Here is a 25,435-nt window from a genome sequence, read left to right as displayed (position 1 = left end):
TACCATTTATAGAACCTATTTAGTCCTTCATCGCTATTAGATTGGATTACTCTAACTTCCTTTATTTAGTACTGCAAAAATGTTAATCCAAATGTAGCAGCTTATTTGGTGACTAACATTAAAATTTTTGTTTTATCACCCTGTTTTGGAACAGTTTTATTTATTTATTTATTTTTCTTTTATTTATTCAATTTTCTATACCGTTCTCCCAGGAAAGCTCAGAACGGTTTATGCACTGGTTTCCTATTTTCATGATCTATGATACTACATGGCTTGATTCTTGCATATATGTGATCACATGCTTGTATGTACTAGCCCGCACTTTGCATTCACAACACCATGCTCTGCTGGAAATGCCTCCAAAGGTACATTTGGTTTTCCAGCACAAACAGCTTTCTCTTGCATTGGCCCATCCTTGTGTAACTATGTATTTATTATTTATTTATGTATTCAATTTTCTATACTGTTCTTCCAAAGGAGAATTTATTCAGATACTCAAGCATCTTTCCCTGTTTGTCCTGGTGTGCACATAGTCTATGTAATGTACCTGGAGCAATGAGGGGATTAAATGACTTGCCCAGGGTCACAAGAAGCAACGTGGGTTTGAACCCACAACCTCAGGGTGCTGAGGCTGTAGCTTTAACCACTGCACCACACTCTCCCTCCAAATTATAACTGAAACAAGGATCTTGTTGGCTGGACATATCCCAAAGGCAGCATAATTACCAACATCCCAGAAAGAATCACAATACAGTGGATATCAATAGGTGAGAAAAGAGGAAGACCTAAGAAAACCTAGAGCGGCACTTTCAGGGCCCTTTCGCTAAGCTGCGACAAAACACTAATACTCTCTGTTACAAACCAAAGACTCTAAATTTGCAGTTTTTTGGAAGCATGATCGTATCTGTTAACACCTTGTAGTCTCTGGGATAAAGCGGTATATAAAAATGAGGAATACAAGTATGGACAAGGGAGTATCAAAGAAGTGGGATATGCAGGTGAGATTCTACTGACATTAGTGCCCCATTAGAACTCAAACAGGGCAGATTATATTGTCAGCATAAGTACTCAAACACATTTGTTACTCATTTGCCTTGAACCGCAAGGAATGGCGGAATAGAAATCACTAATGTAATGTAATTCACTGATTTGCTTAGCTATTTTAAGGTGCAGACACTGCATTCTTTTGTGAATGAGGCTGGATCTGATAACGTAAAAGGAAATGTCTTAACTAAACTCCTAAATGCATATACAAATGAGAAACATTACTCCATCCTACAGAAGCCAACAGTCCTTCCAAGCATGTGAATATAGATACTCTGTCAATGCATGCTTTTATCAAAACATTACATGCACACTGGCACAGCACTTTCAGTGAAAGGACAGCATGGGATGCAGCAGGGTGCCCTGATCTCAGTACCTAAACATTATTTAGTGCCAAAGTCTCTAGAAAAGTTAGGACCTGTTCCAAGACTGTAGCTAAAAGCTACCCCATTAATTTAAATTATGCTATAAAGTCTGTGCAAAAACAATTCTCATGGGGGAGAGTGTGGAGCAGTGGTTAGAGCTATAGCTTCAGCACCCTCGAGTTGTGGGTTCAAACCCCATGCTACTCCCTGTGATCCTGGACGTCACTTAATCCTCCACTGCCTCAGGCACATTAGATAGATTGTGAGCCCGCTGGGACAGATAGGGAAAATGGTTGAAGTACCTGTATATAAATCATTTTGAGTGTGGTTGTAAAACTACAACAAGGTGATATACAAGTCCCAATCCCTTTCCCTAATCATTAAACATGATCAGTTAATTGCCTGACAGCAGCTGTAGAAAGAACTCATTCTGAGCTTCGTATTCTGTTTTATCTCTGCAGTACAGAAGTAGAAACTAAATTGGGTGCTTCACTGGTTAGCTGCAGAATCACCTGAAGTCTGACTGGCTATTTGGCGCCGGAGTGCAGCAGCCGCAGCTGCCTGTGTTGCAGGGATAGGAACTGTAGCAGGAGGTGCTCCATGCTTCACGGTTTTGGTCACCAGCATTGTGCTATCTGCTCCTGGTGGAACAGCTCTGCTCACAGATGCACACACTGAAGTTAAAATCAAGAATGAATATTTTTTTTCATTCTAAACAAGGGTGAGAGAAGATACAATACTGAATCTGTCACATTATAAGCATAGCAGAGTAAAACTAGCATTACACACAGAACTTGGGTTTGGAGGCTGCTGAGATCTTACTCTATTTTCAAGAGAAAAATCACCTCTTAAAAGGATAAATAATATTTTAATTGATAATGTTCTTCTCTTTAATCCTACCAGACCAATACAAGATCTGTGGGTTATAGCCATTGACAAACAGATGGAAACAGACACTAAAGACTTGTGAGCTCTGTCTGCCCTATAAAGGCACTGTGCAGTCTTAGGAGCTGTTCCTGGCTAGCTAAATAGTGCTGAATATTGGGTGATTGGTGTTTCCATGTCTTGTAGAATGAATATATCTTTATCTATAAACCTTTAACAAATTTATGAAATAATGAATATGTAAAACAGAACTACGGAAACAAAGATTTAATGCATACAAAAGCTTTAGTCATACAGTGCTCTTATGTCTGAGTAAAGGAGCAGCCTAATGGTTAATGCAGTGGCCTGAGAACCAGGCACAATTCCCACTGCAGCACCTTGTGACTCAGGGCACGTCATTAACCCTCCCCATTGTCCAGGTACAAAATAAGTACCTATAAATAATATGTAAATTGTTTTTGACTGTATCCACAGAAAGGCAGTATATCTAATCCCATCCCCCATCACATTATAGTAAAAAGAGATTAGGCTGAGGATGACCGGCGTTGGCGGCTCATCGGCGTCGGCTCCTTGGTGAGACATGGCACCAATGGAGACTCCTCTGCAGGTGCTACCAGTGTCGAGGGCTCAGACCTGACTGGCACAGGAGGAGTCGGTGTCGACGTGGGTAAAGTCGGCATCAGCAGTTGGAACTGCTCCTTTAATTCCTCTTGCAGTAATTGCTTGATCTGCTGCTTAAGGGTAAGCACCAGTACCACTGGCTTTTTTTGCCGGTACCTTCAATGTGGCTCTACGCTCCGGCGATGAGGAGGCCGATGTCGAAGCAGTCACCGAAATTGGAGCTGAGCGCTTTTTGGGTCTTCTCGAGGTCGGCAGGACTTGACTCACTTCTTCCGAGATCTGAGGCCCAGTGGGAGTGGGGGAAGGCTTTTTAGCCGGCTTACCCACTGCAGTCGACACCGAAGATGGCTCTCCTGATGTCGATAGTTTCGGTATCGACTTAGACGGTGCTGCCGGCACCGAGACCGATGTCGAGTCTCTTTCCATGCCCGCGCCAAAAAGGAGTCGCTGCTGGATAAGATGATTCTTAAGCGTCCTCTTCTGAAGCAACGAACAGCGGGAACAAGTCTCTGGACGGTGCTTAGGCCCCAAGCACTGGAGACACTAGTGGTGCGGATCAGTTATGGAAATGGGGCGAGCACAACGTCCACACTTTTTAAAACCTGTGAGCGGACAGGACATTGAAGGGAACGGCCTGAGCGAAATCAAAATCCGAGGTTGTGAAGGTGGAACAGGCCCTGCTGGACCAACCCTGAAAAAGGGAAAAAGTAAAAATTTTTACAATTTTTTTTTTTTTTTACAAACAAAACAAAATAAAACAAAATAACTGACTAAAAAGTCAGAAATCCGCGAGAGTGGGAAGGCAGCAGAAAAAGGATTTCAACGACTGTTGAAAAAAACACATCTTCTTAGCTCCGCGGAAACTAAGAAACTGAGAGACCGCGTGACCATGTCGGCGGGAAGGCACTCGCACATGTGCGGTTCAGGCTATCGCTGCCTGCTTGTCCTGGGATAAGGCATATTTTCTCCTTACTCACCGCCAGCACTAGACCAGTCCAGATACAGCAAAGCAATACTTAAGAAAAGTGGGACTCTGAAATCCTTGCCTACTCAGAATAGTTCTTCCCACAGGTCTGTCAGACAGCTGCCTGCCAAAACTCCCTTTGCAGAAACTGACAAACAACCCCCTCTCCCCAAAGCAATACTGGAGCCTCTGGTTTAAGAAAAAAATAAGAGAATCACAATCATATCAGGTGAAGATCTATCAGGTGAATATCATTCTTCTGTTTTCAAAATTCTCTGAAAAACTCTAAATTTCACCAGGACACCAACTAAAGGAAAATACCCATTTAGAAATGCAGTTTTGGAGTGAGGAGGGAAGAGATCTCCTGACTTCTCTGAAATATCCCCTTTGTTTCACTGAGTAAAATTTGTATTTTTAAAAATAAATTATTAGAGCAAAAGCATAAACAAATAGGCATTCCCTGCTCAGCTAAGACTTAAAAGTTGTTTCTCAGCCTGTCCAGAAGCTTTATGGTCTGCCCATCACCATCTACTGAAGAACTAAGTCTGACAGTGCCCTTATAGTGCAGATCTCACAAGATTTTAGTCTGTCTCCATCTACTCTTTGATGGGCACAATCTAAAGGTTCTAATCTGATAAGGACGTTAAGGAGGTTGGCTTTGACTTGTCTCTTGCTCAGTGGTCTGCTGATCCTCCCAGTTAAAGTCACTGCCAAGGCAGGACCAGGAGTCAGAGAAATCTAGAGAACGACATTCTTTTGTGGAGCATGTCCTGCATCCCTAACACCAACTCATAAGCAAGTGCCCAGTCTACTTCTTCCACAGACTAGCCTTATGCAAATGTTGCTTCCTTGCAAGTTCTCATTAATGTACCTAATCCCTGCTTTCTACGCAAAGTTGTAATTATAAACTCAAAGCATTTCCCTTCCCCTACCTTCTCCCCCCCAGTCACTTGGGAACATGATAGTGAAGTATGAAAAATGCAGACCCTCTATGACAGGCAACTGATTCCTGATGCACTTACTCAGGTTACCAGCAGGGCCCAGCTGGGGTTTCCCAAAGGGTGGAGACTGAGTGACCAGACCAGGCTGAATGGAGGGCGTGCGAACCACTGGGGCATGTCGAGGGATTCGGGCTGGTGCAACCTCTACCTTCACCTCCTCTTCCTCGCTCTGAACATCTTCATTATCTAGAGCCTGGGAGACGGATGATGTGGAGCTATCATCATCCAAATCCTCACAATACTTAGGAGATAGGAACACTGAGCGGGATAGACTGGCTATAAAATCAAAAGAGGAGAATCATTAGAACAGAGAAGAGGGAGATAGTCATCCTGGCAAAATTCACAATCATCAGACACTTTATAGAGACAGCTACCCTACTTCATTGTCTCTTTTCTGCATGGTGATGGCAGCATTCCAGAAGAGAGTTAGGTTGTTAATCTACTTCATGTATTTCACTGGAATTAAAACTAGCAGCAATTTACATTTCTGACATATAGTAGAAGATGATAGGTACCTGGTGCCAGGGAGCGCACCGCAGGAGTCTTTCTCTTGCTTAGAAAACTTCTCAGCTGAGCCTGTTTCACTGGGGACAGTTTGGCTGCAAAATACAGAGTCATTTCACCATATGGCTTATTCTGCTGAGGGTCAAAGCTGGGATGCAAGAACAAGAATTATCAGCAAATACAGGAATCTAGAGCATATTCTGAACTATGTAGCAGATTCTGTGGAGGGACATCTGAAATTCTGTAACATATCTGCAATGGAAGTAAAATGTTTATTTTACTAATTAGGTACTGTAGTACTCATTATCCATTAACTATTTATACACAATAATGTCAAAGTACTACTGTTCTCTATTTCCAGTTCTTTCTTCAATGATAAAATATTTCATCTAATTAACATGATTATGATTTGTCTGCATGCTCACTGTAATTATATTAATGAAAAAACTGCTTGTGGCTCAATTAATATGAAAATGATGTAAGGATATGCTGTTTCAGAGCATATTGTACACTATGGCAAAGTTCACATTTACAATGCCAGGTGCCTGGTGTTCCATGCAGGTGAGGAGGCGAAAGAGGCTATTTGTGTTTGGCTCTGTTTCAGATGGAAATGCCAGTGCAATTTTGGCTGAAACCAAAACTGCACTGTGCATCCCTCATCCCCCACCCCCTGACCTGACCCACCCACTGGTAGCAGTCACCCTTCCAGGCATATTGTGTTATTGGTGGCTAATTGGACAGAAGGGATTGCAACTTGTTCCTGCCCATGCTAGCTCCTGCTTCAAAATGGCTGCTGTGACCTCCAGGGAGTCCCTCAGTTCAGCTCAGCTCAGTGTGCAGTGGGGCAGCTAAGAAAGCAAATATAATGTAAGCAGTTATCAGGAAAGGAATGGGAAACAAAGATGAGAATGTTATATTGCCCTTGTATACCGGTAGTTCCATGGTGTGGCTGCACCTCGAATACTGTGTGCAATTCTGGCTATCACATCTCAAAAAAGAAAGAGCAAAATTAGAAAAGGTACAAAGAAGGATGACAAAAATGACAAAAGTGATGGGATGACTTCCCTATGAGGAAAGTCTAAAACGGCTAGGGCTCTTCAGCCTGGAGAAGGTTCAGGGGACATACAATACAAATTTATAAAATACTGAGTGGAGTGGAACAGGTAGATGTAAATCGCTTGTTTACTCTTTCCAAGGGGGCAAGCAAAGAAGCTGCTAAGTAGCACATTTAAAACAAACCAGAAAAAAATATTTCTTCACACAATGTGTAATTCTTAGGATAAGCAGCATAAAATCTGTTTTATTCCTTGGGATCTTGCCAGGTACTTGTGACCTGGGTTGGCCACTGTTGGAAACAAAGATACTGGGCTTGATGGACCTTCGGTCTGCTCCGGTATGGCAACTCTTATGTTCTTATAAGCCATTTTGACATAGAAGCCAGCATGAGTAGGAGCAAATGGGGATCACTTCTGCCCCCACTAGCCTCCAGTGACATGGAAGGCTCAGGAGTGGGTTGCTATGGGTGGTCCAGAAGGGGGCTCTTTCTGGTGGGGGTAGTGGGGGCTGGAGAAGGACTAGTTTTGGTTTCAGCTAAAACTGAGTGGTCAATTTCAGCCACAGATTCAGTTTCAGCTGAAATTGAAAATACGAGTTTTGGTTGGGCTCTAGAGGGGGAAGGGAAGAATGTTATCTAATCTGGCCATATGGGCCACCTATAGGAATGCTAAGTGCTTCTCTGCCCAACACAGAAGCAGAGCCACGTTCTATGTTACTGTCAATTCCTCGTGTCCCCCTGATGATGTGACTATGGTAGCACAGATCAACTGGTGAATAAGATCCGGTCCATTCTGTTCCACATCAGCAGAAAAAAATATTCTGAACGCTAAGAAAACAACCTTCACTTCTTCCTCCTACCCTGAGCCACTTGTTTCAAACAATATGATCCCTAGACACTGAAACTTGCATCCATTGACAACTGAATCCATTCTGATTCACCCACTGTAACAAGATCTCTCTCTTTTAACCACAAATTCAGACTGGATTGAGTCTTACTCCAAAGGGGGAAGAACCATCCATAGATTCTGGGTGAACAAAGATGTGTGCTTATCCTTTTTGTTGAGTCATAGAGGTCATTCTTGAAGGATAATGATAATGCTGAGTTGCTTGACCTTTTTCTGATGGTCTCTTCAGAAGAGGGAGGTTGTGCGGTCAATGCTAGACAGGTTGTTGTATCTGCAATTTGTAGTTCTCCTACCATTAGAAGATTTTAGGCATCAGCAAGTACTCCCATTTATTTTGTAGCTCCCTAGAAGAAAGGAATGTTTTGTCCGATGTTGGATTTGATACAAGTCAATAAGACTTTGGTTCATGATGAGGGAAAAGAAGGAAAAGTCCTATACTTGTTTTTGAGGAGAATGGAGGATTGAACCTTCCCAGTACAGGGTGATTAAATTACCCCATCTCCACCCTCATGAAAATATCAGACACACATCTGGGATTATAAAAGGCAGCAAGTGGTGGCATGGGAATGCTCCTTTGGTGATCTAGAAGGGACCAGGAAGGCTGAAGCTGGACCATTAGACAACAGGAAGAACAAGAAAAAGCTGACAGATAAGCAAGTCAATTGTCTCGCTTGGTTCTATGGATCAATACCTTCAATTTCACTCTTTGAGTATGGTGGGAACAGTTATTATTTGTAAATGCTTACAGTCCTTTAGTGTTTCCCTGAGTTGTGAGGCAAGGTTAGAAGCCTCCCCCACCAACCTTCCTTCCTTGGAGGAAAAGGTTTCTCTTGTGGCGATGAACATGTTAAGAACATAAGAACATAAGAACATAAGAAGTTGCCTCCACTGGGTCAGACCAGAGGTCCATCTCGCCCAGCGGTCCGCTCCCGCGGCGGCCCATCAGGTCCGCGACCTGTGAAGTGGTTTCTGACCACTTCTATAACCTACCTCAAGTTCTATCTGTACCCCTCTATCCCCTTTTCCTCCAGGAACCTATCCAAACCCTCCTTGAACCTCTGTACAGATTTCTGGCCTATCACATCCTCCGGAAGCGCGTTCCATGTGTCCACCACCCTCTGGGTAAAAAAGAACTTCCTAGCATTTGTTCTAAACCTGTCCCCCTTCAATTTCTCCGAGTGACCCCTAGTGTTTGTGGCTCCCCTCAGTTTGAAGAATCTGTCCCTATTCACTTTCTCTATGCCCTTTAGGATTTTGAAGGTTTCTATCATGTCCCCTCTAAGTCTCCTTTTCTCCAGGGAGAACAGCCCCAGCATTTTTAACCTGTCAGCGTATGAAAAATTTTCCATACCTTTTATCAGTTTAGTCGCCCTCCTCTGCACTCCCTCTAGTACCGCCATGTCCTTCTTGAGGTACGGCGACCAGTATTGAACACAGTACTCCAGGTGCGGGCGCACCATTGCGCGATACAGCGGCATGATGACTTCTTTTGTCCTGGTTGTGATACCTTTTTTGATGATGCCCAGCATTCTGTTTGCTTTCTTTGAGGCTGTCGCACACTGCGCCGATGGTTTCAGTGATGTGTCGACCATCACCCCCAGGTCCCTCTCAAGGTTACTCACCCCTAGCAGTGTTCCCCCCATTTTGTAGCTGAACATCGGGTTCTTTTTCCCTACATGCATGATCTTGCATTTCTCTACGTTAAAACTCATTTGCCACTTTTTTGCCCAGTCTTCCAGTCTCGTTAGGTCCCTTTGCAGGTCTTCACAGTCTTCCGTGTTTCTAACCCTGCTGCAGAGTTTGGTGTCATCAACAAATTTGATAACCTCACATTTTGTCCCCATCTCCAGATCGTTAATAAATATATTGAACAGTAGAGGTCCCAGCACCGACCCCTGTGGAACTCCGCTCGTGACCCATTGCCATTGCCAGTCTGAGTATTGGCCCTTTACTCCAACCCTCTGTTTCCTGCCTGCCAACCAGTGTTTGATCCATCGGTGGATATCCCCTTGCACCCCGTGGTTCCACAGCTTTTTAAGTAGCCGTTCGTGAGGTACCTTGTCGAAGGCTTTTTGGAAGTCAAAGTAAATGATGTCTATGGATTCCCCCTTATCCATCTGGCTGTTTATTCCCTCAAAGAAGTACAGCAAGTTCGTGAGGCATGACCTTCCCTGGCAGAAGCCATGCTGGCTCGCCTTCAGTTGTCCATTGTTTTCTATGTGTTCGCAGATTGTGTCCTTTACCATTGCTTCCATCATCTTTCCCGGAACCGAGGTCAAGCTCACAGGCCTGTAGTTTCCCGGGTCACCCCTTGATCCCTTTTTAAAGATGGGCGTGACATTTGCTATTTTCCAGTCCTCTGGGATCTCCCCAGTTTTTAGGGAGAGGTTACATATTTGGCGAAGTGTCTCTGCTATTTCGTTTCTCAGTTCTTTTAGTACCCTTGGGTGGATGCCGTCCGGGCCCGGTGATTTGTCACTCTTTAGTCTGTCTATCTGCCTGAGGACATCCTCTTTGCTTACCTCTAGTTGTACCAGCCTTTCATCGTGTTCTCCGCTTATAATCACCTCGGGTTCTGGGATATTGGATGTGTCCTCTCTGGTGAAGACTGACGAGAAGAATTTGTTTAACCTGTCAGCTATCTCTTTTTCCTCCTTTATCGCTCCTTTCCTGTCTCCGTCGTCCAGTGGTCCCACTTCCTCTCTGGCTGGTTGTTTCCCTTTCACATACCTGAAGAAGGGTTTGAAGTTTCTTGCTTCTCCTGCCAGTCTTTCCTCATATTCTCTCTTTGCTTTCTTGACCTCTTGATGGCATTCTTTCTGGTGTCTTTTGTGCTCTTCCTGGTTTTCCTTTGTTGGTTCCTTTTTCCATTTCTTGAAGGATGATTTCTTGTTGCTTATCGCCTTTTTAACTGCAGTAGTTATTCATGCTGGGTTTCTAGTTCGATTTTTTTTGCACCCTTTCCTAAACCTTGGGACATACAGATCTTGCGCCTCGAGCACTGTGCCTTTAAGCAGTGTCCAGGCTTCCTTTACGGTCTTCACTTTCCCTGAGCTGTTGCTGAGCTTTTTTCCTACCATTTTCCTCATGTCTTTGTAGTTTCCTTTTCTGAAGTTGAGTGCTGTCGTTGTGGTTCTTTTCACCTTTGATGTTCCCATGTTTAATTTGTACTGGATCATGTTGTGATCGCTGTTCCCTAATGGTGCTATTACCACCACTTCCTTTGCGGGTCCTTCTAGCCCGTTGAGGATTAGGTCTAGAGTGGCATCCCCTCGTGTTGGTTCCGTGACCAGCTGCTCCATGAAACAGTCCCTTATTGCCTCTAGGAATTTAGTTTCTCTCGTGCAATTTGAGAGCCCAATGTCCCAGTCTATTCCCGGATAGTTGAAATCCCCCATAACCACCACCCTTCCACTTTTGCACACCTGCCTCAGTTCGGCCTCCAGGTCCAGGTTGTTTGCTTCTGGCTGTCCTGGTGGGCGATAGTACAGTCCCAATTTGATGTCAGCTCCTTCCCCTCCTGTGAGCTTAACCCATAGTGACTCCAGACTGTCTGCCCTTATTGTTGTTTCTGTTCTGGATGAAGGAATGGAGTCCTTTATATACAGTGCTATTCCTCCCCCCTTCTTGTGTGCCCTGTCCCTCCTGTAGAGTTTGTATCTTGGCAGGGCCACATCCCATTTGTTGTCCTCTGACCACCATGTCTCTGTGATTCCTATTATGTCTAGGTCCTTATTTCTGGCTATAACTTCTAGCTCCCCCATTTTAGTCCTTAGGCTCCTAGCATTTGTATATAGGCAATTTAAGTCCCAGTTTGTTACCTTTTCTTTTGGATCTACTCTTGATTTGATGCCCTTGCTGGTCTCCTCACGGGCTGCCTCCTCACAGTCTGCCTCCTGTGGTGTGTCTATCCTGTCCTCTGCCCGCTTCTTTGTTCTTTGATAGCCCTCTGGTTCCAGCTGTTTCCTCCTTGTCTTGCTCTTTTGCTCTGATTTCCTCTCGGGTTCCTGTACTGCATCTTTGGGTTTATGTCCATAAAGTGTCCATTTTGTCTCTAGTCCACTATCGCCCTTTCCTGTTTCAGTATCCTTGTTCGATACTGTGGTCCGATGTGTCGAGGTCAGATCGACTGTCGGCTTTCCCCTTGTTATCAGTTTAAAGTCATGTCTATGCAGGTCTGGAAGTTTCGTGCCAGCATCCTCGTCCTAGCCATGCTCAAATGCAGTCCGTCTCTCCTGTAGAGCTTGTTTTTCCCCAGGAAGGTTGACCAGTTCCGTACAAAGAGGAAACCCTCCTCATCACACCATCGCCTCATCCATCCATTTGTTGCTTGCAGCTCGGTCTGCCGCCTCGCATCTGCCCTTGGTACTGGCAGGATCTCTGAAAAGGCTATCTTCCCTGTCCTCAGCTTCAGCTTCCTCCCCAGGATCTTAAACTGCTCGGTCAGTGTAGTCATGTTGAAATTTCTTCTGCTGACGTCATTGGTTCCGACGTGGATTATCACTGCTGTTTCCTCTGTCTCAGCTCCCTCCATAATTCTCTCGATTTTGTCGGAGATGTCCTTTGTCCTCGCCCCTGGGAGACATGTCACTAGGCGATCCGCTCTGCCTCCTGCTATGTGACTGTCCACCTCTCTCAGGATTGAGTCTCCCACCACGATAGCAGATTTTCCTCTCCTCAGCTTCCTCCTGGGTCTCAGGTCTGTGTCGATGATTGGGTCCTCCAATCCTTCTTTCTCCTGATTGGTTTCTCCGCAAGGTTCCTTTCCCTCGGCTCCTGGTGGGTCCTGGAGGCTCCTGGCTGGTCCTGTCCTCCATCCGTTTGTTCCCTTCTGAAGAGCGGGTGATCCTATGTTTCTACCATCCTGCAGGCCTCCTCGATGAATCTTTCGAGCTCTCTGACCTGTTCGTTGATGTGGTTTTCTCTGTTGGTGTCCTCAGTTGGTTCACATTCCCTTGGTTCCTCTATGGAGCGGAGTCTCTCTAGCTCTTGTACTTTGATCTGCAGTTTCCCGACCTCCTTCCTTAGGCTAGCCAGTTTCTGACATCGACTGCACATGTAGGCCTGCCTCCCAGAAGGGAGGTATTCATACATGTGACAGTCAATACTGGAAAGCTTCGCTGGCCTTCTGCTGCCTCCATTTTTCCTTCCTTGTGATTTAAAGTTGTGAGCTGGAGTGTGCCCGACGTGCAGCTAGGTGGAGAAGTAGAGAGAGAAGAAATAATGAGTATAGAAGAAAGGATAGATTTTTATTTTATTTTTTTTTTTTAGAATTTAATTAGGAAGATTGAAGGTTGAAAATTGAAGTTGCTGCTGCGCAGCCGGGACTCCTGGCTCCTTCTCTCGGCTCCTTCGCAAAGGCGTCCTCGCTAAGGCGAGCGCCTTTGCCGCTCGCCTTTGCCGCACGCCGAACGGCCGCGCACCGTTGGCTCGCCCCCTTTTAAGGGGGAGCCTGGGCACTGAAGCGACCTCTGACGCGGTGGGGGTGGGCGGAGCTTACTCTCGCCGCTACCCCGATCAGTCTTCCACCCCTCCTGTCCTCTGCCTGCTGCCCTAGTGTCTCTCCTCTCAGCCCTGGCTTCATGCCTGCCTCCCGATCCTGCTTGCTATCCTGAAAAGAAAGGACAGAGAGGACCACCTCAAGTTTCTTCTTCAGTTAGCTAAATTCTTCTACCCAAGCCAATTTTATTTTCCTCTGGAATTTTGAGGACATGTCCTGTAGGAGCTCTTCCTATTATGCACATGAAACGGTATCTACAGAGAGTCTCAATTTGTCAATGTTTTTGGAGATGACTACCAATATTATTTGTATAAGACTCACCCTTCAAGTGACCCTTTCAGCTGAATCAGATAAAGGCAGAAAGGAAGAATTATGGTTATAGGATTTATTTTTTTCATGATGTTTCCAGGGTAACACAATGGCACAGGAAAATTTGTCTTTCTTTGTGTTCCAGAGTTACTCCACTGGGAGTTATGTTTTCTATATTTTCCCTGTGTTTAATTTCCTATAAAATGAGAAGAGCTATGTCTTTGTAAATCCCTCTTAAAGTTTCTTCAAGGTAAATCTGCTACTAATTGAAATTTTTGGTTCTTTTTTTTTTCAAGATAAAAAGTATGGGACTTGTTAGGGTTTAATTTAAGTTCCTTTTGACCAGGACATATGGAAAGATTAGGGGCTAGATGCACTAAAATGGATCGGCAAGAGCATGTGGGTCTGCTCCGATCCGATCCGATTTTTGGCTGAATCAAAAAGAGCTATTGATGCACTAAAATGTTTGCATGCAAATGATTTAGGTGGAGGTTCGTCATAATCCCCGACCCTCCTATCCGATTGATTGCTGTGAGTGACTCTCACACATGCACAAGGCTGGCAGAGGAAGCCCAAACAGATGAGAAGCAGGGGAAACCCTGAAAGCAGCCTCCCGCCACTCAACTGTTCGGGGCAGGAAATCTTTTTTTAATGGGCACAGATGCTGTGCGTGTTACACACACACACACACACACACACACACACACAAAATATGTACCCCATTAGGCCCCTCTCTGTGCATCACACGGGATACAGAGACTGGGCCCCTTGGGAAGGTTCTTAGTAGTCTGAGCCAATCAGAGCCTTGGGCCCCTCCCTGTACATCACATGAGGAAGGAAGGCCCACCATTTTGGATCAGCAGGCCTTCAAGGTGGAAGGGACCATGCTTCCCTCCTGCTTCCATCTTCGGAAAAAGGTACCGAGGGGTTCGGTGGAGCATCAGGTGGCAGGAGGGAGTGGGCATCCCTTTGCCAATTTTCTTGCACATGGTTGGGGGATCATAATGGCAGAAGGGAATGGGCATCCCTCCTGTCAGTTTTTCTCATGTGGGGGTGTGGTTTGCATGGCAGGAGGGAGTGTGCATCTCTCTTGCCGTTTTTGCTGTCGCGCCGGGGAGGGAGCGGTTGGCTATCGTTGCTAAACCAGTTTTGACTTTAGTGCATCTGGCCCTAGGTTCTTACCTACATAATCTTCTTTCTAATATAAGGGTACAGTAGGCTTCATGTGTGGGTTTCTTCCCTTCACCACAAGGCTTGCAGAAGGTATCATCTACATTTTTCAACTCTGCCTCCTTGTGTCACTGGGCAATGCCTCAGCTCCTCAGTTTGTACCAAAGTAATGGATAACCCCTAAGAAGGAGAAATAACAAGGATGGCATGAGGAACTTCCCAACCAATCAAGTCTTTTCTGCTTTGCAATAAGAACAATTAATTAACCCAATAGATACATGTTTTCTATGATTGAAATGAGGTCTTGGCAGCTATTAATGGATATGATGAATTGTACATTTTGGTTTAAGTAACTAATTGTAGTTAGTCTGTTAAATTTGTGATTATTTGATATGTTTGTTTATTTGTAATCTGCTTAGGTTTAAATGGAATAAAAAATTTATAAATAAAAAAATAAGGTAAATAAAATAAAATAAGTCACCTACCTGAGTGCAACCAGCATTAACATTGATGCAGCTCCTATAGCCTACTCCAAAGGGTACGCTATAGTGCTAACGGATAACTCTTACATTAAGTATTTTCATTCTCTCTTGATTGTTCGAAGACAAGCATCTGGAGACATCCATATGTGTCTGAGTCAGGAAACAGGCTAACTTAACATCTGACAGGATGGGCCGTCAAGCCTACTGTACCCTTATACTGGAAAGAAAATTATTGAAGTAAGAACCTAATCTTTCATTCCAGTGCAAAAGGGATGTACCAAAGCAGTCCCCTAAGTCTAGGGCAGGGCAGATGAGCCTGCTGCGAGCACCGAGGACCCAACAGTAGTGTCTATTTGTGCTGCTTCATCCACTCTGTAAACCTTGGTAAAAGTATGGAGGGTGGACCATGTAGCTGCTCTAAAGATCTTTTTGAGCAAAACTGCCCGGGATTCTGCCCATGAAAAAGCCACACCTCTGGTGGAATGTGCTTTCAAAGAAATAAGTGGCTGTTACCAAAGCCAATGTATGCAGAAGAGATAGCCATGCAAATCCATCTGGAGATGGACGCCTTAGAGGCAGGCTTTCCCCATTGCTACCATTGCTTATCACAAAAAGATGGCCGGAAAGACGAAATTCATTCATCACCTTGAGATAATGGAGGACTCTCCTCACGTCCAGTAATACCAAGACTTAGTCCTTTTACTTCATGTCCGTAGCATGGAACGCTGGAAGCCAGACTTCTTGATTTACATGGAAGGCCAAAAACACTTTTGGCAAAAAAAGAAAGCACCATTTGTAGGCACACGCCAGCCTCCATAAATCAGAGGAAGAGTTCCCTGCATGATAACAGCCTGGAGCTCTGAAACCCTTCTTGCCGAGGTGACAGCCACCAGGAAAATTGTCTTGACTGTAAGATCCATCAGTGACACATTCTGTAGGGATTCACATGGAGCCTTCAAAACCATATTAAGATTCAATAATTGAATCTTAATATGGTTTTGAAGGCTCCATGTGAATCCCTACAGAATGTGTCACTGATGGATCTTACAGTCAAGACAATTTTCCTGGTGGCTGTCACCTCGGCAAGAAGGGTTTCAGAGCTCCAGGCTGTTATCATGCAGGGAACTCTTCCTCTGATTTATGGAGGCTGGCGTGTGCCTACAAATGGTGCTTTCTTTTTTTGCCAAAAGTGTTTTTGGCCTTCCATGTAAATCAAGAAGTCTGGCTTCCAGCGTTCCATGCTACGGACATGAAGTAAAAGGACTAAGTCTTGGTATTACTGGACGTGAGGAGAGTCCTCCATTATCTCAAGGTGATGAATGAATTTCGTCTTTCCGGCCACAGTCTCACCAATAGAGGGTGCTGTTTTACTGTCACATTTTTCAATTGTGAGGGACAGGCAAGTTCTGCAGGACTCCAGGGAACATACCTGTCCTTAGCGACTGAAAATATTCCACCCCCTAGTGGTAGCAATGCAGCTGGAGGACACCTGCTCAGCTTAGAGGGAACACCACTTGTCGCACAGGAGAATGCAGCTGTAATGCTCCCTTCACGAATCTAGTTACATCAGGATAGGAAGCCAATGACTCTTTCTCTACTCGAGCTCTAAAGCATGAGAGACTGGCTACCTGCACCTTGAGAGAGTCAACTGCTAGGCCCTTTTCAAGGCCATCCTGAAGGAATGACAGGATTATGGATATGAGCGCCATGTACTAAACTAAACTAAACCTTAAGTTTGTATACCGCATCATCTCCACAGAAGTAGAGCTTCTACCTTATAACCATCATACCAGTGCTGAAATGTTTTCCAGTATTTAACATAAGCTGCTACAGTCGCTGGCTTCTTGGATTACAGAAGGGTAGTTATGACTATTTCTGAGTATCCTTTCTGTGCTAAGGCTGCACGCTCAAGAGCCCTACCATAAGACCAAAGTGGTATCTCCACATTTGTGCTTCGCCACCGATGCTGAGTCACCATTCAAGGGCTCTGGTGGGGGGGGACTTATGCCCCAACCAATGAGCTTCCTGTGACCTAGGACCCTGGAGAGACCAGAGGGGGCTAAGCCCAGTGCTCCCACCCCCTGTTATGTGCCCCATGGCATATGAACGTTCCTCAGTTAAGCATCCAGCACAAAGCTAGCAAGATATAGGGGTAGAAAAGCCTGGATAGTTCATAGAAATTGATTATTACCCAAATCGAGGTGTTGAAGCAAATAGAGGCTTTTAAAATAAAATTGGGAAATCCAAGATGGTTGTTACAGCAACATTTTAGCACCAAAATACTACCCAGGAGAGCTTAATTAAAGTTCCAAAAACCCAGGGAAGGTATTTTTATAGATGGGCGATCCTATAGGTCCCAGATATTCTTAAAACTTTGAATTTCAAGCCCCACCTCCACTCCACACTCAGATGTCTCCCATAAATGGTAATGCACTGTGCTCACAGAACTGGAATGTGCGTTGCCTGCATCAGCTCTCACTGCAGCTGGACTATGGAGAAGATTTCTGCATCAGACAAGCTTGTAGATTTCTCTAGGTTCTTATATCTCTTCGGGCTGCTTTTTAGTCAGAACCCCAAGGGTCTGAAACCTTCAACCCTGCTAGTTCCTCACGTGTCTTCAGGGGAACACAGTCAGCACCTGCTAGTTGTCTGGACCAACACAGAGCCACACAGCCTGTGCTCAAGCGCCTGATAAATCAGGGGCAAGCTGAGCTCCCAGGGGAACACTCCACAAGCTGCTGAAAAGTTAATGCAGGTCGACTAGGTAGGTTCCTTGTAAAAAGGTTACCTTCCCAGTTACAGCTCTCTGATCCAGAGACTGTATCTTCTCTCAGGCACAGCTGTCCCAGGATTTCTTGGAACCTCTGGAGCACCAGGAAGCCTCAAAAATCAGATAAAAACCTGAAAAGAATAAATCAGATACGGAGCAGAAAAAAAGACATCTTCTCTTCTCGCTTGAGGAGCTGAGGCACAGCCCATTGACACAAGGAGGCAGAGCTGAAAAATGTAAATGATGCCTTCTGCGAACCTCATGGATGAGGGGAAGAAACCCACATGTCAAGCCTATTGTACCCTTTGCACTGGAAATGATGGGGGGGGGATTAGGATCAGGATTATAGATTGATACTACGGACACTCTCTTTTCTTCTAGGCTCTAATTTATTTTAATTTCTTTTCCTTTGATTTAGGATGATTTTCTGGATACAGTCATATAGTAATAGTTAAAAATAAATATATCAAAAAAGCAGAAGAATCTGAAATATATTCACCTGGCTGTTTTGGTTGGGGTTTAGTTAGAGACTCCAAGGTGTTTTTGGTCAAAGCATTGCGAAGACTTTCAAGTTCACTGTCAAAGCTAGAGGGAGAAAAAAAGAAGTATAAAAAGATGTGCTTATTAGAATTTCCCCTGCTCCTTTGAAGAACAGTCCTCCCAGCAAGTATAGTACCTTCTTATGAAGGTTGACACTGTTCATACCTTACACATCTTTCTACCAGTGCTCAAATCCAAAAATTACAAATCAATTTACAAAATTTAAACACAGATATGGAGAGTGCACCTTCAAAAATATAAACAGGATAGAATCAGTCCAGAGGGCAGCTACTAAAATGGTTAGTGGTTTCTGTCATAAAACATATGGGTCAGACTTAAAGAACTCAATTTGGAAGAAAGGTCGGAGAGGGAAATATGATAGAGATATTTAAATATCTCTGTGGCATAAATGCACATGAGGCAAGTCTCTTGCATTTGAAAGGATGCTCTGTAATGAAGGGGCATTGGATGAAAATGAAAGTGGTAACCTAAGGAAATACTTCACAGAAAGGTGGTGAATTCATAGCACAGCCTCCCAGTGGAGGTCACGGAAATGAAAACTGTATCTGTTACTTAGGACAAGTACATAGGATCTCTAAGGCAAAGTAGGTGATATGGATGGGCAAGACTGGATAGGTCACATGGTCTTTATCTACCTTCATGTTTCTCTGTTTCTTTAGATAAATGATCTCAAAATCAGTCAAAATGTCCGCTCAGCTTCCAAGGAGAAAGATACTACTGTATTTGTTGCATAAAGTAAAATCTTTCACTTTTCTTTTTGTACTGTCAGAATTCAGCTCATCTCCACAGCTATAGAGCTTAGAGCTTTTGAATAGGGAAGAATCTGGAGGCTATTAGGACTTGGTCAGGAAACATCATGGCACTGGACATTCTGTGATTCCATGTTCGTTTTACAATGTACAACAAAAACAGTTATTTCAATATAAAGAGAGCGCAGTCAGATCTTACCATCCAGGGTCTGCCATCACAGCTTGGCAAAAATTTTTTTTCATGTAACTCAAGGCTATTATTAAAATGAAACACTTCTAAACTGTTTTAGCTGATATTATGTATCATTTTCCCATTGTCTACCACTAGGCTTATAATAATGTCTGTTTTTTTCCACCCAGAAATACCGTATTTTTCACTTCATAAGACACACTTTTTTTCCACCCAAAATTGGGTGGAAATCTCAGTGTATCTTTTGAAGCGAAGGAAACTTTTTTTAAAACACCCCCCACCCACCCCAGTGTACCTTTTTAAAATGACCCACTTGTTGGGGGTACACAGGCTGACTGCCTGCCGCTGCGCCCCGCCGCCGCTGCTCCCTGCTGGCCGTTGCAACTCAAGGAAGGGAAGGGCCAGCGTGCAGCGATTGCACGTTGCCGGCTCACAAGCCTTCTCCCGACGTCAGAACTGACGTTAGTTCTGACGTCGGGTGAAGGCTTGTGGGCCAATGACCTGCAATCGCTGCATGCTGGCACTTCCCTTCTTTGAGTTGCGGTGTAGCGGCGGCAGACCATGGCCAGAGGAAGAGGCATCCGCGGAGGGTAGGCAGGTTTCAGCACGCATGGGGAGAGGAAGGCAGTTTACAGCGCAGCAGGGAGGACGAAGGACAAAGGCTGGAAGGCAGTGAGGGCAAGGAGGCATGAACTCAGGACATGGAAGGGAGAGAGAACAAAGGACAAAGGCTAGAAGGCAGTGAGGGGGCACGAACTCGGGACATGGGAGGGAGGGAGGGAATATAAAGGGACAATTCTTGGGTCTGCATAAAGAAAGGAAAAGGACTCATGAAATCACCAAAACAACAAAAGTAGGAAAAATTATTTTATTTTCAATTTAGTGATCAAAATGTGTCAGTTTTGATCATTTATATCTGCTGTGTGTATTGTGTGTATATGAAAAATGAAATGAACAGCCTGGCAGGGAAAGGGAGACAGGGGGCAGAGCCTGGTATATATTAGTACACAATTTGGTTCAGAATATTTTTTTTCTGGTTTTCCTTCTCTAAATCTAGGGTGCGTCTTATGGTCCGGTGCATCTTATGGAGTGAAAAATACAGTACATATACAGTAGAACGCCGATTATCAGAATGTACAATTATCTGGATTGCTTCGGGGGTCTCAGTTTATATCTGAGTTCCCCCCGAAATACCATTCCTAATACCCTGCCTCCTACTAGTGTTCCTTCTCTGCTTCTGCTGCCGATGCTATCAGCCCAGCCCAGAACCCCCCCCAAACCGGGAGACTTTCCACCACTGTCAGAACGCCCCCTTCCTCCCCAAATAGATACCATGAACCCCCCTCCCCAAACAGACACCATGAACTCCCTTCCAGGACCCAGAGGTCTGACAGAACCGGGGGATCCATACTAGATATCATACAGTCTAGGTGGGTCAGGAATATTGGAGGTGCCTAAGCCCCTCTTATTAGACACCCCCCCACACACACACACAAACCCAAGTTCAAAAGCCTTCCTCCCTGGCGAATACAAGAAAATTTTTCAGTACTCCAGAGATGCTACACCAACCTCAGGCTGCTGCCCTGAGAGGTGGTGTCGCTGGTGCTGCTCCATTGAGATGTCTGGTTGTAGAGACGCAACTGCTGGAGGTTTTCCACCAACTGGTTCAGCCTTTGTCGCTGCTGGTTGATTATTTCCCTATTGTTTGCAAGTGCATTAAACAGTGTTTCACGTTCAGGAACCAGCAACCGCCTGGACATCAAGGGACACAAAAGAAAAACAGGTGAATATTGAACACAATGGGGTAATCTTCTAGTAATTTTCATGTGTTTGCAACACCTGTATATGTAAAAAGTTTCTTAGAAAATTTTAACCAGCCTATGAGTATAGGCAGAGTTTACAAGTATGCATGTAGGTTAAAACACATTAAAATTTATTGAATGATCTATTACATTATATTACAGCTCCATATTTACCTATAAGTTTCAATGCGGATCACAATAATATAATCCAACTCAAGTTACTGTATTGACACTTTTCATTTCAATTCATATCATTGAACCTTTTCAACCTGTTTGGTCACCTTAAGAACATCACATACAATCACACCAAGTCCCGCTCTTCTGTCATGCACATAAGTTCTTCACCCCCTAAACTGTACCATTCCCTTGGGTTTTTGCAGCCCAAATGCATGACCTTGCATTTCTTAGCATTAAATTTTAGCTGCCAAATTTCAGATCATTCTTCAAACTTTGCATACTAGGAACAAACAGAGCCAGAAGTACATTATATTACATTAGTGACTTTTATTCTGCCTTAACCTCGCAGTTCTAGGTGGATTACAAAAGAGGTAAGCCGGTCATTTCCAGGAGAATTACAGGGTCAGATACTAGTTACACAACTATGACATTGTCCACAATGTGAGAAACTTGGCACGACTTTAGTTTGTCTTTTTGGAGTTTTAGTTTGTCTTTTTGGAGGGTTTTGTAGTCAGGTGAAATTAACAGTATGTGGGTGAGATGATGGTCTATTTTCACTGCCTGAGTTACTAGTAATCCATTGTAAAACCTCTTGCACTGCATGCCTTTATTGGGGGGTGAATAAATGGAGTCGTTGGTCTGGTTGAGCTGTTCTGGATAAGGTGATCCTTGAAGTGGGTGGGGGTAGCACCATTCAGGGATTTGAATAGTAGACAGTAGAATTTGAATAATATTCGTGCTTGCATTGGGAGCCAGTGCGTGCCTAGGTATGCTGCAGTGATGTGATCGTATTTGCTGAGTGAGTAGATCTGTCTGAGGGCCATGTTTTGTACAGTCTGTAATTGTTTTATCATGCTTGCAGGGCAGGATAGATAAAGGACGTTGCAGTAGTCTAGTAGTCCAAGAACTAAGGCCTGGACCAGGAGTCAGAATTGCTCTGTTGAAGAATTTTCGTATTTGTCGTAAGATTCGCATGACTGCAAAGGATTTCTTACTGTTAAAATTTAGACATTTAAATACTGCTTAAATATTAGTATTTTATGAAGATAATAATAATAACTTTATTCTTATATACCGCCAACAATCTTGTGACTTCTAGGCGGTTCACAACGAAGAGAAACTGTACAGACAGCGACTTACAGAGTATAGCTGAGAACATGATAGTAACAACAGTGATAATAATAGCAACAGTTTATATACTGCAGGACCGTGAAGTTCCGTGCGATTTACAATGAATTAGAGAAATTCCATAAATTGAATGGAGCAATCATAGTTAGAGATCAGAGGTTAACAGTTTACAAGATCAGATCTGGGTGGGATTACGAAGGGGGCTATTGTCCTGAGTCGTTACCTAGGTATTTCGAGAACAGGAATGTTTTTAGGTGTTTTCTAAATTCACCATAGTTGTTTGTGTGTGTAATTAGTTTTTCTAAGTCTTTGCCCCATAAGGCTGCTTGATACGATAGAAGTTGTTGGTGGTATCTCTTATATTTGCATCCTCTAGCCGGTGGGGAAACAAATTTCAGGTGTGTTCTTCTCTCATGTCTGTTGGTTGAGAATGAGAAGAGGTCTGTTATGTATTTAGGGGCTAGGCCAGATAATACCTTGAAGCAGAGACATCCCAGCTTGAACTTCGTACGTGCCTCCATTGGCAGCCAGTGCAGGAGTCGGTAGGAAGGGGTTATGTGATCGGACTTCTGCAGCCCGAAAATTAACCTGACTGCTGCATTTTGTATCAGTTGAAGTCTCTGCATTTGCTTCCGGGGGATGGCCAGGTGGGTAATGTTGCAATAGTCAAGGTGGCTTAGTATTAGGGATTGTACTAGAATTCTGAATGCTGAGGCATCGAAGTATGCTCTAATGGACCTAAGTTTCCAGAGAGTAAAAAACCCTTTTCTGACTAGGGAGTCCACATGGTCTTTCATAGTTAGACCTTGGTCCAGTAATACCCCAGAACCTTCATTGTTGGTTGAATGGGGTAGTTAAGATTGTTAATGTGTATTGATTTTGTCGTGATATGTGGGTGTGGCGAGGCTATAAAGAATTTAGTTTTATTTGAATTGAGCTTCAGTCTGAATTCTGTGGTCCATTGATCCATCAGGTTTAGCGCTTCTGTTGCTGTGGGGGTGATTTCAGAGGGAGACGTGATGAACGGGAGGGGCATAATCAAAAGATACATATGGCGCTAGACGCCCAAAGCTGGCAGGGGTAAAATGTCCTTTTTCGAAAAATATGTCTAGAATTTATTTATTTTATTTTTTTCCAAAAATCGTCTATCTGGACATCCAGGCCATTCATTGTCCAGACCACCAGTACGTCTATCTTTATATCAAAAATTCATCCAAATCCCAAATGCCCAGAACAAGACCATTTGGACGTGGGAGGGGCTAGCATTGTGATGGACCACCCAGACATGGCAACAGAGAAGTGGGGCACCTTACAGGGCACTGCTCCGAACTTCACAAAAAAGGTGCCACATAAACCTCTTATCAGAACTCCCTTATAGGTTATGGTGAGCCCCCCCAAATACACTATACCCATCCATCTACAACCCCAATAGCCCTTATGGCTGTAGGTGGCACCTATATGAGAGTAGAGTAGGGTTTGGGGGGTTGGTAGTAGAGTGTGGGGGAGGGGGTTGGTGAGCTCACATTTTCCATCATGAATGTAGTGGTTAGAGTGGCTTATGGGCCTGGGCCCTCCTCTCTATGGTTCACTAATCCCCCAGGCTAACTCCTCTCTATGGTTCACCCATCCCCCAGACTAATTAAGATACCTGTATACAGTTCTAGTAGGCTTTCCTATAGCAGGTGCTGATGTTCCGGAGACAGGTATGTACTTTTTTATTCTGATATTTGTGGCAGTGTGAGGGGGGTCAGTGATCACTGGGGGAGCGGGGGGGGGGGTCTTTACGTTGTCTCTGAAATGGTTATCTGGTCACTTTGGATACCTTTTTGCCACTTATACCTGCTTTTCATCATCTTTTACAATGTATAAGTTTCGGCCATGAAATCTTGTGAAACATTCAATTATCTCTGCATGATGACTAAGTCTAGGTCCCCATCCCGCCCCAACCACTCCTCCAGATACGCCCCTTTCAGCTCTGGGTGCAAAGCAGCATTTTGGCTGAAAGTCCCTGGATATGTCCAGAAATTTGGTTTGATTATTATCGGCACTTGGACGACCTGTCTTTTAGATTGTCCAAGTGCTGATTGGACGGGTTTTTAGACGTGTTTAAGTTTCAATTATGAGCCCCATAGGCACTTATGCATCTTTATAAAACAGCGCCTAAGTAGGTGCCTGCTTACCCTCTAATATACACCCTTTATAAAATTACTCTGACTGCAGGTCTGATTTTATAACAGGACTCCTAAATGAAAAGTCCAAAGAAACAACCGTATTTTACAACGGCAACATACATATTTTCAGATCCTGTTGTATGTAAATGACATACACATTCTTTGCAGTAGCAGTTGTATTTTAGTATGGTTTATTGTATTAGAAAAACAAGACTGTCTCACCAACATAATCACCAACAGGAACACTGTCTTGACTGCAAGATCCAAAAGGGAAGCCTTTTGTAAGGGCTCAAAAGGAGCAGTACTGAGATCTTGCAACACGATGTTAAGGTTCCAGGAAGAGAAAGGGGAGTGCGCCGTAGGGAGCAACCACAGACCCATTTAATGAACCGGGTGACTTCTGGGTGAGAGGCCAAGGAACCTCTTTCCTCCCGAGCTTGGAAACAAGGCAGGCCTGCTATCTGCACTTTCAGAGAACCTACCAACAGCCCCTTCTGAAGTCCCTCCTGCAAAAAGTCCAGAACTACCAAAATCAGAGGAACACCATCATGGATGGCTTCTGAGCAATGTGGTAATGACCACGTCTGAATAACCCTTGCTTATCAGGGCTCCCAGCTCAAGAGCCATGCTGTAAGCCCAAAATGTTCCAGATTCTCAATAGGAACTGGTCCCTGAGCGAGAAGATCCACTTGGACCACACAGTTTAAGGCCATTATCCCTCTGGAGATGGGCTAGGTCTGCAAGGCTAATTGGGCACCACTAGGACTACCAAGCCAGGATGGATCGCAATTCTGTGAATGACTCGACTGTGCATGAGCTATGGGGTAAATACACATAAAAGTTCGTTCTCTGGCCACGATTGGACTAAAGCATCCAATCCTTCACTTCTGAGCATCCAATCCTTCACTTCTGAGCATCCAATCCTTCACTTCAGTTGTAAAAATGAGGCATCTTGGTGTTCACCACTGAAGCCATCAGGTCCATCTGTGAAGGACCCCACTGCTGAACTATGGCATTGAATGCCTGTGGAGCCAGTGACCATTCACCTAGGTTGAGAGTCTGCCGATTGAGACAGTCGGCC

At 44.3% G+C, this 25,435-nt stretch overlaps 1 protein-coding gene across 3 annotated transcripts in view; it reads right to left on the bottom strand.

Annotated features, from left to right (window-relative positions):
* NUP214 (nucleoporin 214) overlaps positions 1-25,435 on the bottom strand; it is a 164,709-nt gene that overhangs the window by 73,350 nt on the left and 65,924 nt on the right. For 2 of the 3 annotated variants that reach the window (XM_033960858.1, XM_033960859.1), the window contains exons 19-23: positions 20,646-20,828; positions 18,076-18,161; positions 5,396-5,479; positions 4,902-5,156; positions 1,922-2,083 (exon numbers count right to left, since the gene is read on the bottom strand). In XM_033960858.1, coding sequence (XP_033816749.1) covers positions 1,922-2,083; positions 4,902-5,156; positions 5,396-5,479; positions 18,076-18,161; positions 20,646-20,828 — 770 coding nt within the window. The remainder of the gene's footprint in view (positions 1-1,921; positions 2,084-4,901; positions 5,157-5,395; positions 5,480-18,075; positions 18,162-20,645; positions 20,829-25,435) is intronic. The other variant, XM_033960860.1, reaches the window with a different exon arrangement.

The sequence above is a fragment of the Geotrypetes seraphini genome, chromosome 10, assembly GCF_902459505.1.
Source record: "Geotrypetes seraphini chromosome 10, aGeoSer1.1, whole genome shotgun sequence".
Lineage (NCBI taxonomy): Eukaryota > Metazoa > Chordata > Amphibia > Gymnophiona > Dermophiidae > Geotrypetes > Geotrypetes seraphini.
Note: the sequence above shows the minus strand (reverse complement) of the source record. Positions and strands in the feature narration are given on the sequence as shown.